We start from the raw sequence: 13,806 nt of genomic DNA on the forward strand, positions 1-13,806 counted from the left end.
AATTTGAAGGAATTCATCTTTTCTTTGACCAGACTGAGGGTGGAAAAAGTTGTTTTTGTGCCATTCAAATTAAAATGATAAAACACATAATCCTACAAAACTAGAATTTTGGCAGTTCCTGCTAAATAGGCATACAGTTTTATTATTAGAATAATTAGAAAACAAGGTGTAAACCTCATTTATAATTTGATTGTGATTTTGATGTAAGCAGATACAGCTGTTTTAAATTGGAACATAAGATGTGACAGATACTCACTTAAGACCACATTGTACTCCGTTGATCCAGTGAGCTGAGGACCAGAATCTATCATCTTATCAATGGCTTTCTTCTCTGCTGGAGAACAGATCTGTAATTACACACAACAAACACACAACATTAGAGCACACCTGTACATGTGGCTTTGTTTGTCAAAAAATCCCCTCCAGTGAACTACAGTGGTAGTGCAGTCTCTGGCAGGATGAATACGTTTGCATATAATAACTGTGTGGATTCCTAGACTGTTTTCCACTGTTTCTTTTTTTTTTCTTGTGGAGAGGAGAGGAACTGTTGGGAACTTGGCAGGTATTTATTTTTAGTCAGGTGAGATCTCCACAGTGCAGGGGCTCATGGGATGAACGATTGTAGCTTGGTGGGTAACGTGTATGAATTTCAATGACAGCTCAGGTTAAAAATCAAACCAACACACATCAATCTCCCTTTAACTATGCGATTAACTATGGACAATCATGCAATAAATTGTGATTAAATATTTGAATCGATTGACAGCACTAATCTAAACACATGTCTATTATCAAATTAAACTGAAACATTGAAAAGAAAAGAAGTAAAACCATTATCTCACCCTGATATCGTCCTCGGTGATGTAGCCTGTCTGTGCCGTCCACCACGGCTCCACAGAGATCTCCACTGGTTTGGCCGGTAGCAGGTCCCGCGCTGATTTCCTGCGGAAGAATTTCTGACAAAATAGACAAAGGGGGACGCAGGTGAGGTGAGATTGAGTCACTAAAATCGAATAAACATGGCTATTAAGTGCTAATATTGTGATTTTGAGTGTGCTACATATTCTATTATATTTACATTTATGAGGCTGTGTCTGCATATTGAGAATTGCTATGTAGTTTGTTGTTGACCACCCAATCAGGGGAGATACAGCTGGATTAAATATTCAGTATTCCCATACTCATTTTACACTAAATGTGCTAACATGCACAAATCTATGAGCTTAATGTATGAGGTGTTCTTCTATAAGAGCTCATTTAAAAGGCTATATTAGAAACATGTCTTACTTTGGAAGACCTGCACTGGTTCATTAGGTCAATGTACTGGTTTCTCCCGATGCCAAGCAGCCGCAGACCTGTGGGATGATGAGAAAATGAGCAAGTCAATAAAACTCAATCATGCCTCAGTAACTGGCCATGAACTTGTATTCGCCAGGGCGAATAAACCTGGCTGCAGTGCAGCTGCAAAAGTGTCTGGTATTTTTCAATTACAGGCTCTGAGGCTTTACAGAAATTACAGCTAGAAGCAAGAAGTTTGAGAATTACTTTTTCTGGGTATTTCAAACTTCATATTGGAGTTACCCCGGAGAAAGAAGGAGCTTGACGAGTAGCAACAGTGACTCATCCAAAGTCTGCTGAGGGAGTATGTCCACACAAATACCCACACACCTTCTCTGAGACAATCCCGACACCCACCCACACACATGAAAGCCCGACTAATCCATCGACCAACAAACACGGAGGGATCTCTTAAGATAAGAGTGAATGTGTGCATGCATTTCTATCTGTAATTAAATTAAGACTAGTAAAGTCTGTGTCTGAGAAAATACTGGCCCATAAAGCAAAAGTGTTATAGCCTGTAGAGTGGTAGAGGTATGCAAATGTTGGCTCTAAATCCCACCTTGTCCCCTCCTCTAGACTATGATGCACAGCCTGGAGGGGGCAGAGCAAAATGTGCTGGGACGGCTGCCAATGCAAACAGGGACCAGTCAGGGATGCTCGCATTTCGGCCTCCCAACGCAGCAGAATTCTACACGCGCATCCTGCTGTTTCACCGAGACACAACACACAAACATCCGTCCACGTAAAACTCTCTCTCACACACTCTCACTGCTTCTCCATCCACCCACTTCTGCATGACACACTTCCAAAGCCCCTCCAGGGAGATTAGAGGAGAGAAGCCCCCGCAAGCACGGCCTGACGGCCTGCTGGCAGCCTTCTGTCTCCACAGCGTGAAGGTCCTGTATAGCCAGGACTCAGACACTCACAGGCCAACGCCGAAGCTCGTTTCACTTGGCAGCAGAAAGTCAGAGAATGCTACAACTGCCCGCACACTTGATTTTAGGCTTTGACGCAATCTGAATCTGATTTTGCAATAATTTCAGAGGAACACAGCTCTTCTGTGATGCAGTGATAGGAAAGGGCCTGCTTTGTTTTTTTTGAGAAGAAATTTCAATTCACCATGAAATGGGATTTATATCGGTCAATCCAAAACACACTTGGCCAGTGTTCTGGTTTGGTTATGGAAATACATTGAAATGTTTTAGGTTGATTAGTAATGCTAGTCTGTGGGTTTGAAAACCATTTCTCTCATAAACCATCAAAACCAGTGTGGGATTTATTTGTTATTCAAGAGAAGTAGAAGTAGGCTTTCTAAGAAAACTCATGCCTCCACAACACAGAAGCAAATCGAAAACACTTGGACGAAAAACAGATGCATCTGTCAAGAAAACTGAGCAACAGACATATGCTACTCTTGCCAAAAGGCTGACATCCAGCTGCCAATCTTCGTCCTTATCAGCAAATTAAAAAAATACCCAACTTCCTAAAAAAACACAGATATGCTATGTGTTAGAAAAACAGTTTTACAAAAACAGAAGACCACATTTCCTAAAGCTGAGCGTGACGTTTTCAAATTGTTTGTTTTGTCCGACCAACAGTCCAAAACTCAAAGATTTTCACTTTATAATGATACAAAACACACATCAAAAACGGAATTTTCACAACTGAGAAGCTTGAATCAATGGAATAATAAATTGTTCCGGCTCTAGTTTCATTATAGGTGCTTAAGAACTGATATGCACTATGAATAACACAACGCAATGTCAGATAACCTTTGAAGATTGTCAGTTTAAAGTGCCCCTTTAATACCCTCATGACCCTCATTCAAATCCTTAAGCTTCTTGAAAACTTAGCATCTTATCACTGTGACTGTTCTCCCACCTCATACGCTGACAGCCCTTCAAAAACAAGAACTGGGAAAGATGTAAAAGAAGAGACCAGAGACACAGAGAGAGCAGGAGTGTAAGGTACACAGAACCCCAGTAAAGTAATTTCAACAGTGTGAGACAGAAGGTGGGAAACTCACAGTCAGCAGCAGTGAAGTTGGGCAAGGAGTCGTAACTCTTCTCACTGTTCATGATATCCTGGAGGTGCAAAAAATGAGAAAGGAGAAAAGAAAAATTAAACTCATTTTCCCCTTCCTCTTTCTATGTCCCCCTGCCTCTGATTAATAACAGGATTAGCAGATCTTGGCGGCCGTGCTAATTTCTACAACGCATTTTCATTAAGTGCTTAAGACGGATTATCAGAATATGACACATCCTTCCTTCGGCAATTCAGTGGCCACAATTAAAGCTCAGTCAAGTTTAGTTTAGCATGCATAGGAAAGCCTTTTTTTAAGCATGAGCTGAAAACTAAATGGTTTGTCTTTATTCATGTTTATAAGAGCACTGGACATATTAGTCACTTCTGTTCTGATGAAATGGGAAGTATGCTGAATGTGGAACAATCAAATGTGGCTGTTGGCATCTGCACACCTCCTCTCTGTGTTTACACGTGGAAAGTTATGGAAATACATCTGAGGGCATCATACACAATACATGTACTGTATCTGTAATCAGCTTCAAGTGCAACAAAACAGACATAACTAAATTACAGGTGCATTACTTTCATTAAGAAATCCTAATTATTATATGTAACAGGGCTAAACACTCACTTTTAAAAGTGGTTGCCACGCTGGCAACTAGGCATCAGCTTTTGGTTGCCGAAACTGTTTTGAGTATAATTAAGATACTATGAAGTTATACGCCAGCTTAATAATGAAAATGTAACATAAAAGAATAAAACCTTTATTACAATAACCAAACAAAGTTATTTTGTAGTTTGTGTTTTATCTGAGACTTTCCAGAATTAGTGTTATCAGTTAATAACGTGTCCACCCTCAATTCCTGGTACACAAAATACCAGAATAGTTGCAACTGTTGTCATTGCAGATCCCTCAAAAATGAATCCAGCAGGTTACTGGTTGCTTGTCCATCCATTCTCTCCCTTTCACATTTTGGTTTTCTGGACCTTTGTGCTGATTCTCACCACAGATCCATCGGCCCTTCAGCATTGATCTGACCTACAGATTGTGGGTTCCTCAAGTGACACTGATATCAGCTTGTCCATCATCTCTACTTTCAGAGATGACTTCCAATCTGTTTTAGACAGCTGAATCTCCTCTCACACACCGGGGTGCACGTTTTGCTGTATGCTGTCTATTTTTTACATGTTAAAAAGTGGTTGCCACTGATGGCAACCAAAGGCCAAGAATCGGTTGCCAATGGTAACCTGGCAACCCATACTGCCGAGCCCTGCTGTAATATGGATTACTTTTAAAAAAGCGGCACTCCCAGCCGTGTGAACACATGGGCTCAGTCTTTGTAATCTGATTGATAATGCTGGAAGTCAAGGAGAACCCGGCTGGTCAAAGTCTCAGAGAGAGAGAGAGCGGTGCTCTGTGAGTGCGAGCCCAACTGTGCCCGCCTCAAACAACACACTGAGCTTTATCAATGCGAGTGAGCCGTCATGCAGACACAGCCCAAACTGACTGCAGAGCAAACAGACGAAATGTTAGCTGGGTGTGTTTTTCCTGGGATCAGTCCTACTCTATGTCCCCATGAGCTGGTTCATGAGGCTTCGCTAGACACTGACTGACACCTAGTGCCTGACTTATGCCAAGTCTATCATCATAGGAAATACATTACACCACATGCAAACTCTAAAACTGAAGAATATTTTACTGACGAAGGTTGCGTCAGAAATTCCATACTAACATGCTATTTAGTACACTAAAACAGTATGTGAGATTTTAAGTATGTCCGAAACCTTAGTATGAAACCAATAGTACACGTATTGCATTGCTAGCCAATGACATACACAGGTTTCTCCTCTATACATACTCCACAAAAGGATAGCTTTTTTCTATTCAGGTGTACCATAACGTGGTAAGTAACAAAGAACACATTACACATGGCAGCAGGGGGTTGTAAAAAGCTCAGATCCTTCTTATTATAATAGCTTCTTGGATTCCCTGTTTTGTCTGAAACTGCCATTTCCGCAGTGGTTTCCAGGGATGCCAAAATTGAAGACATTGTTCATTTTAAATTAACAGAGACTGGATGTTTCCAAGCCAATTAGACAATCTTTGCTGCTGCACAATAAGAATTCCTGCTCTTCGCCTTTGAGCTTACCCAGCTCATTGTTGTGAAAGCACAGATGAAAATGCGAAATCACCATGTTATTGTCTTGGGTTTCAGAAGAAAAGCGATGCTAGAGGACTGAATCAGCCAGAGCTTTCACATACTGCGTGTACAAAGATAGACATTCAGGTGTAAGCTTAGCCTTTTCCACATCAAACACCCATCTTCCCTTTTCTCTCCTGCAATGCAGCAGAAGTGGCTTACCTCCATGATTCCGATGTAATATGAGAACGGAGTGACTCGCAGCCCTTTGACCATGATGTCCGACAGGTGGTAGGGGTACAGCATCAGGTGTTCCCGGCTGTACTTCAGGAGCTCCTCGTAATACTTGCGCTCATCCTTCCTCACGTGGCGCACTGCTCATAAAAACACACACAGCAGTCAGGTCACAACCAGAGCGTTCAGAGTGTTCACTTCCAGTAAATCTAAACCAGACCAATCCAGGTTAAAAAAAAAAAAAAAAAGTATTGATCAAGTGCTGAACAAGCTCCAGAAGGTCACAAGGGAAGTAAGACAATTAACTATATAGAGTGTTTATCATTATACAGCTCTTTAGAGACATATTAATGATTACAACGATAGAGTCGATAACACTCAATCTGCATTACCTGTTCAGACACATATAAGTGCACCAAGAGGGGAATCATATTACTGTGATTCCAGGTGTGTACCTGTGATATGTTTGTTTGCAAGTAGGGCTGCACCATTTAGTGATAATTTTGACTGAGATTGCAACTGCAATATGATTTGCGATATAAGAGAGGATGATCATTATTACATCATTATTCTCATTTTCATTGAAAAACATATTAATATGATTATGGTGTGATTTTTGCAGGGATCTGTACAAAACAAATATGCTTTCTTAAGTCTATAGAATATATTGTATAGGCCAGGACATCGCTGCAGAACGACAGTATTTAATTTAAAATGGTATTTTGACACACATTTCACATTTAAAGGACCAGTGTGTAACAATTAGGGGGATATATTGGCAGAAATGGAATATTAATAAGTATGTTTCCTTTAGTGTTTAATCACCTGAAAAAAAATAATCGTTTTGTAGAATGAGCGGTTTATATCTACATACGGAGCGGTTCCTCTTCACAGAGCCGGCCGCCATGTTTCAACAGTAGCCCAGAACGGACAAACCACTGTGTTAGATTTTCCTGCTTGGGAGAACGTTACTCGCTCTGTAGTTAACCCTCGCCGTCACTCCACTCAGGCGCCAGGAAACAAGACACAGGAAACCTCTGTTGATTTTGAGGAGCTGCAGCATTTATTTCTGCACAAACTGCGGTTTCCACTGAACATTCACTTGATGTTCTCAAAGTTAAACTAACTCTGTCTTCTGCTCCACTAGCTCACCTTTTCCCTCACATCGCACACATTCACCGCCGCTCTCTCTCTCTTGTTTCACCACTCACTTCCCACAAACGCACACACACTCTACACACTGGATCTGCTATTCTCCAAATGACCCACCGTACATTTTCTACATGCTTGGTACCCACAAACTCACCGCTAGATGCCACCATATGTTACACACTTGTCCTTTAACAAATATTATAGAAGACCATATTGCGATTTCGATAAAATTTGGATTCACTGTGCAACCCTTATTTGCAAGCTGACCGGGCCTGGTGCAGTTACAATTTACACTAAGCTGACAGTTTTTAGATACACCAAGTTAAAGCTAATGCAGTCTAAATAATAAGATATTTTTTTGCAGGGCTGTTGTATACAATTAAATTCAGAACCTATTTAAGTCTCGGAAATAGTTGAGGTTTCCCTCATTTGCAATGATGACAAGAAATACACAGAGTTAAACAGATTAAACAAAGCGAAACAAAAAAGGACAATACTCAATGAAAACAATTGCACACTGAGGTGAAGTGGTTTGAGATCATCGTCTTGAATTATCCAGGCGTAGTGAGAGTGTTGATTTTGAGAATGTGTTGCAGATATTTCATACATGTGTTTGGTCTACAAAAACTAAAGGCAGATTTTCCCAGTTCAAAATAAATCTGCGGGACTCGAAACATTATACAGTTATAGAGTGAGCTTGGTAGGGTCTTGTTGTCCAGTCTAGCATAGGTGGTGAATGTCAAATAAGGAATTTATGAATGAAAAGATGAAAAGAAAGAGAGATGAAAAGCTAAATGTACCTGATAAACTGGAAACTCAACTCACTTGCCTTATTGTTGAGCTATTTAATGCAATAGTAATTATTTGCTCTTTGTCTTTTACTCTCACAATGACTAATCATGCTGTGTCAGTACAAGGTGTGTGTGTGTTTAGCACAGGCGTGAGGGACAAACTTAACTCACCTAGGTTATTGCGGAATCGCAGCTGGTTGCGGATGCTGTACAGCAGCACATGCTTCTCATACTCACGCTGAGAGTTCCCCAAACACTGCAGAATAAAAACACACAGCACACAGGTGAGGATCATGGCTGGATTAACCTGCTAGGGGGCAAATGAGCTTTTAACCACACATTCTGTAGGAGCGATTTGTTGTTTTTAGTTGTTGTTTTTCTAATAATAACTAAGTGTTGTTTGAATTATTATTTTAGATATTTACTTTACTTAGACTAAATGTTTTGTTTTCTTTTTATTTAGTTTAATTATTTTCTTGTTTTGTGTATTTAGTTTTTTTTGCGTAAGGCTAATTAGTATTTGGTTTTCTCTTGTTTATGAATTGGATAAAACTGTTGGCACCCGTGGTTATATAAGTACGTAGGCAGGTATAAGACGAGCATTCACCCGGGTGAGCTTATGGTTTTTAGCAGAACAAGAGAGGCAGCGACATCAATGTTTTCTTTGTGCTTTGTTTGCTTGCTTTGTTTGATAAATAAATAATCAAAAACACATACATGTTGCAGGGACAATGGACTCTTTTGCCTGCATAATTCACATACCCATGGCGCGTCAGTGGCCCTTTAATTTAAGTTTGATTTTGATTTTTACGACAAATGGCCACTACACCTTACCTCCCACTGTCTGTGCATAATTTCCCATGGTGGAATATTTCCTGGTCCCAATTAACAGTGACATTTTCAGTGTCATTATAAAATTCACTGTTTTTGATATCAGCAACTGTACATTCATTCAGTAACAGTGGGCCACCGACTACAGCAATCTGTGGCCTCTGGAACTTATTATATCCACACAGTGAGAAGAATACAGATTTTAAATTTTAAGAGAAAGCACACACCCTGAATTTAAATGTCGCAATCTGCATCAGGGGAGAAAAACATGGTGAATCCCTAAAATGTTCAATTATATTAGCACAAAGTAGTTGACACACCATAGGCCTTAAGGTCTGGGCCCCCCCCTGGAGATATGGAGCCTCTGGGTAGGTACCCACTTTCTCTGCTTGGTAATCCATCTTTTCACACATCAGTGAGAGGAATACAGATTTTACATTTAAGAGAAAGCACACACCCTAAATTGAGATGTTGTAATCTGCATCAGGAGAGAAAAACTTCCCTAAAATCCCTAAAAATTGTCAATTATATTAGCACAAACCAGTTGACACACAACAAGCCTTGAGGTCTGAGGCCCCCTAAAGGTATGGGGGCCTCTGGGTAGTTGCCCACTTTCTCTGCTTGGTAATCCATCTTTGGTGAGGTTGCACAGCGTTCACTTCCAGTATATTTTATCCAGACCAATCCAGGTTAAAAAAACAAAACAAAGAGTATTGATCAAGTGCTGAACAAGATCCAGAAGGCCACAAGGGAAGTAAGACCATTAACTACATATAGTGTTTATCATTATACAGCTATTTAGAGACATATTAATGATTACAACGATAGTGTCGATATCACTCAATCTGCATTACCTGTTCAGACACATATAAGTGCACCAAGAGGGGAATCCTATTACTATGATTCCAGGTGTGTACCTGTGATATGTTTGTTTGCAAGTAGGGCTGCACCATTTAGTGATAATTTTGACTAAGATTGCAACTGCAATATGATTTGCGATATAAGATGGGATGATCATTATTACATCATTATTCTCATTTTCATTGAAAAACATTAATATGATTATGGTGTGATTTTTGCAGGGATCTGTACAAAACAAATATGCTTTCTTAAGTCTGTTACTGTGATTCAAGGTGTGTACCTGTGATATGTTTGTTTGCAAGTAGGGCTGCCCCATTTAGAAAAAAATATCAAATTGTGATTATTTTGACTGAGATTGCAATATGATTTGCGATATTAGAGGGGATTATCATTATTCTCATTTTCATTGGAAAAACATATTAAAATGATTATGGTGTGATTTTTGCAGGGATCTGTAGAAAACAATTTTCTTAAGTCTATAGAATATGGGATGCAGCTCAAACAGCAAGGAAAGCTGCTGTACAATATGTACATACACCCTCCTCCACTTCACCACGACATGTTGGCATAATGGCACAAATGCATGCAGAAGGAGGAGGAGGGATTCATGCAGACAATAAATAGTAAAACAAGTCAGTCATATATATATATATATATATATATATATATATATATATCACATTGAGCACACAGGTGTAAATGCAACATCTGGCATCATGTGTCATGTGATGCCAGTAGTGTAGCTATATGTAAAGATGGCCAGCTGTGTCTCTACAGCTGAATGGTGAAGCCCCTGCAGAGGTTACAGCGACTCACTGACAGCTGCTTGTATGACAGAGAGAGAGCACCGCGGTGACATTGACAGCTTCACCCGCACAGAGGTGTCTCTCACCTCTCACCTGGTGGACACGGTACCTGTTTGACGTTAGCTGGCAGTTTGGTCCACGGGTAGTTCTGCCTGATGTGGAATTCAACGTCCGTGTTCATCTCTAGTTAGCTGCTAGCTGGCTAACAGCAGAATCCCTCTAGTCGGTGTTTAACGGGCTCTCCGGTGAATCCACGGTGACTTTAACCCCCCCGACACCCAACGACCAACCGAGAGAAGAGAGACCCCCCGACAAGACCCCCCAGGACAGATTATTACCCGGTGATTATTCTCCTTTACAATAAAACGCTCACTCAACGGTCACTTCCTTGTTATATTTTCGAACAAGCCGTTCGTCACGCTCGTGGCTACATTCGTCACTTCCTGTCGAGGCGTGACGGTGGATGATGTGAATGGAGCTCGAGAGCTCGAGAGAGAGAAGAGGGTGACACATTATTATAGAGGTGATGGGGATTATCAATCCTCATTATAATGGCATGTAAAATCATTTTTCACCTTAAAAACTTGCCTTTAAAGGATAGTTCTTATTCTATTTTCTAATTGTCAACAAAAAGAAAGAAAAGACAAACAATTTATTTTTGTTTATAGCTTATATTGTATATTGGTAGAATTTCAATTTTTTTATTCTTATTTTATTCTAACGTTTTTATCTATTCTTTGTTATTATACTGCTTATTTGCACCAACAAAACCAAAGCAAATTCCTAGTGTATACCTCTTACACCTGGCAATAAACACGATTCTGATTCTGATTCTGATTCTGATGTGTTGGTTCATCTCAGTCTCAGCACCATTCATTCCTGAAGATGAAAATCTTTAAAGGGACTGTTTGTAAGAATCAGAAATGGCTGTTAACAAAGTTTCACAAGACACGGGAAACCTCTGCTGGTCTGGAGGAGCTGCAGCAGTTATTTCTGCACAAACGTCCACTGTTCATTCACTAGATATTCTCAGAGCTACTAACTCTCCTGCAGTGTGTAGTGAGCGCGCATAAACGTGAGGTGGAGCGAGCTGAGTGAAGGCAAGCAGGCAGAGGAGCAGAGGAGCAGAGGAGCAGAGACTCCGGCCCTGGAGACCAAAGCTACGGTCTCCCCCGCGTCCTCCGACCGCGGCAAACACTGTTTTGCAAGACGGGCTTCACTAGATATAACTTTGTGGTTTTGGTGCTTCCGTGTAGTTTGTGTTGGAGTCTGAGTCTGAACAGTGTAGCCACAAGCGAGCGTGCGTGGGACACCGACCCGGATTAATTTATACGTGTAAGAAGTCACAAACAGTCCCTTTAAAAACAGATGATGAATATTTATATTTCATTAAAAAAAAGCCTATGGAACTTCCTCAAACAGCGGGTCACTGTAGTTTTTAGCAAACGTTACTCAAACAGCAGTAAATAGTGTATGACTATTTTCAGCTAGGTATTAATACACAGTTGGCACTCGAGTGAGTATTTACAGCAGGAGGACGGTCGGTATATGTGGGGTCGACTCAAAATAAACTACAATGCCCACATTCATGTCACCCAGTGTGCCTCATTGATGTGTTTTTAATAGTTTTAGGACAACAATGGAGGTCTATATAGCCTCAGAGGAATAAGATATATCGGGGTTGTCTGTCACTTTAGAACAGGGATGCACCGATCCGACTTTTTCAGTCCCGATACCAATAGCGATACCTGGGCTTTGGGTATCGGCCGATACCGAGTACTGATCCGACACCAGTTTTTAATTAATAAGCTGTAAGCTGTATATAAACATAGAATTGAATTTAATGGATCGGCCCCATTGTCACCGATATCCGACCCAACTATTTGAGTCGGTATCGATATTATCGGTATGGTGCATCCCTACTTTAGAATAACATTAAGTAGATAATGAGAATGGTGCCTGGTCATTTTCTTAACTGAACAGTATTTATCATGCATTCTTACAGTAACATATAAAACCTCATGTTTGCAATAAAACCATAGGTCTAAATCAAAATGCACTTTTAAAGAAATGTTTTTGCAGAATTTGAGTAATTATTGTTACACGATATCAAAAGCAAACATAGACAGTTGACATTTATTTAAAATAGAAATGTATTTTTTATTTGGCTTTTCAAATTGCTTCGAAAAATTTTTTAAAATAGTGCAAGATGAAGATTAACCTCTGGACATTTTCAATGAGATCCGTCCCGTGGATTTAAATAAATATCCCCAAAGCCATGACTAGATTTTCTGCAGCAGGAATATCAGTGGATTAAGATGGCAAAAGTGGAAAACTCTAATCTTCATCTTGCACCTCAACCTGCATTTATTAAGAAACTGGTCTTTATCAGATTTTGAGCTTTGCCCCTGAAGGAGTCTGTAGTACACACGTAACCTCTGAGCATGAAGCTGTCACTTAACTGGTAACAGAGTGTAGGATTTCAGTGTGTGACAAAGTCCACCAAAGCTGCGTGTGCTCACATGTCATGATGTCCGACTTGCTGACAGCTCACTTTCTTGCAGCTTTGTCATTCAATCTGTCCACATGTAACTCCAGCTCCTTGTCATACGCCGCTGAGCAAACATGACAATATTTCATCTCACTGCCTCAGGAGCTGCAAGGAGTGTAAGTAAGAGAAGAGGCTGGCGATAAGCCCACAGTGTGAGATAAAGAAATGACAACTTGGAGATATCAACTGTGAGGAAACGGAGCCTTAAATGTCTAAGAACCATATCTCTCTTCGGAGAAATATGAGGTTATGACATAAAAGGAGAAGTGGTTTCATTTCTCCTTTAATCTTGCCCATCAGTGACTTCAAATGATGTTACAAGAGATTCCCTCCAGATTAATTTGTATCTTTCAGCAAGGTATGAGTGTATATTGCTTGTTCCTCCGTATCACTGTTTCCAAGCCTCTTTGGCTCCTTAAAATGAAGCAATGTCTTCTTGTGACCTCTCATCAGAGCTTCTGGTTTCAATGTGGATATGAGCTGGGAGCAGTTTTCCTTCCCAGACTTTAGTTTGAAGAATGTTTAGAGGTAAATTTATAGTATAGACAAAAAAAATAAGTGCATCAAAAAACATAACTCTATTAACATAACACTGTTAAACATCTCCATAATATCAAAGCATTTCAATCTGTTTCTAATAGAAAGCAACAAGACAGATGAAGGTGTAGTTGCTCTATAATGAGGAAAAACTTGAAGCTTGAAAAAAATGGATTTACATTCTGTATGTTGTCAGTATGTTTTTGCATACATTAAAGCTCCATACATACAACATAGTTAAACATTTTATAAAGCTAAAAAACATTTTGTGTGTACTATATTTACACTGTATCCCAAAAACATGCATCATTCTGTGACATTTTAAGTTTTTGCACAAATTGATGATGACACTTTCATCTCCTCTCTCTGTAATCCTCCAGAGGTGTAAACCCCTCCGCCCATTTCTAACACCTGAGCTAACTGGTATGCATTGCTTCCGGGTTGTGACCCAGTTCATATCTGAATTGGCTTGGTTTGAATTGACAAAAGGAGGGTTCGACCAGGGTCAGATAACACTGGTCCAACCCTGGTCATTG

The 13,806-nt window shown here is 40.1% G+C and overlaps 1 protein-coding gene across 3 annotated transcripts in view; it reads right to left on the minus strand.

Annotated features, from left to right (window-relative positions):
* fam91a1 (family with sequence similarity 91 member A1) overlaps positions 1-10,614 on the minus strand; it is a 28,832-nt gene extending 18,218 nt beyond the window's left edge. For all 3 annotated transcript variants that reach the window (XR_012590544.1, XM_074612652.1, XM_074612651.1), the window contains exons 1-7: positions 10,292-10,614; positions 7,856-7,940; positions 5,730-5,881; positions 3,368-3,425; positions 1,288-1,355; positions 843-956; positions 257-347 (exon numbers count right to left, since the gene is read on the minus strand). Coding sequence is in view for 2 of the 3 variants with exons in the window: in XM_074612652.1 (XP_074468753.1) it covers positions 257-347; positions 843-956; positions 1,288-1,355; positions 3,368-3,425; positions 5,730-5,881; positions 7,856-7,940; positions 10,292-10,363 (640 nt within the window). In the remaining variant the exon portion in view is untranslated. The remainder of the gene's footprint in view (positions 1-256; positions 348-842; positions 957-1,287; positions 1,356-3,367; positions 3,426-5,729; positions 5,882-7,855; positions 7,941-10,291) is intronic.
* Between the last annotated feature and the right edge of the window lie 3,192 nt (positions 10,615-13,806).

Source organism: Sebastes fasciatus, chromosome 17 (genome assembly GCF_043250625.1).
Source record: "Sebastes fasciatus isolate fSebFas1 chromosome 17, fSebFas1.pri, whole genome shotgun sequence".
NCBI classification, from domain to species: Eukaryota; Metazoa; Chordata; class Actinopteri; order Perciformes; family Sebastidae; genus Sebastes; species Sebastes fasciatus.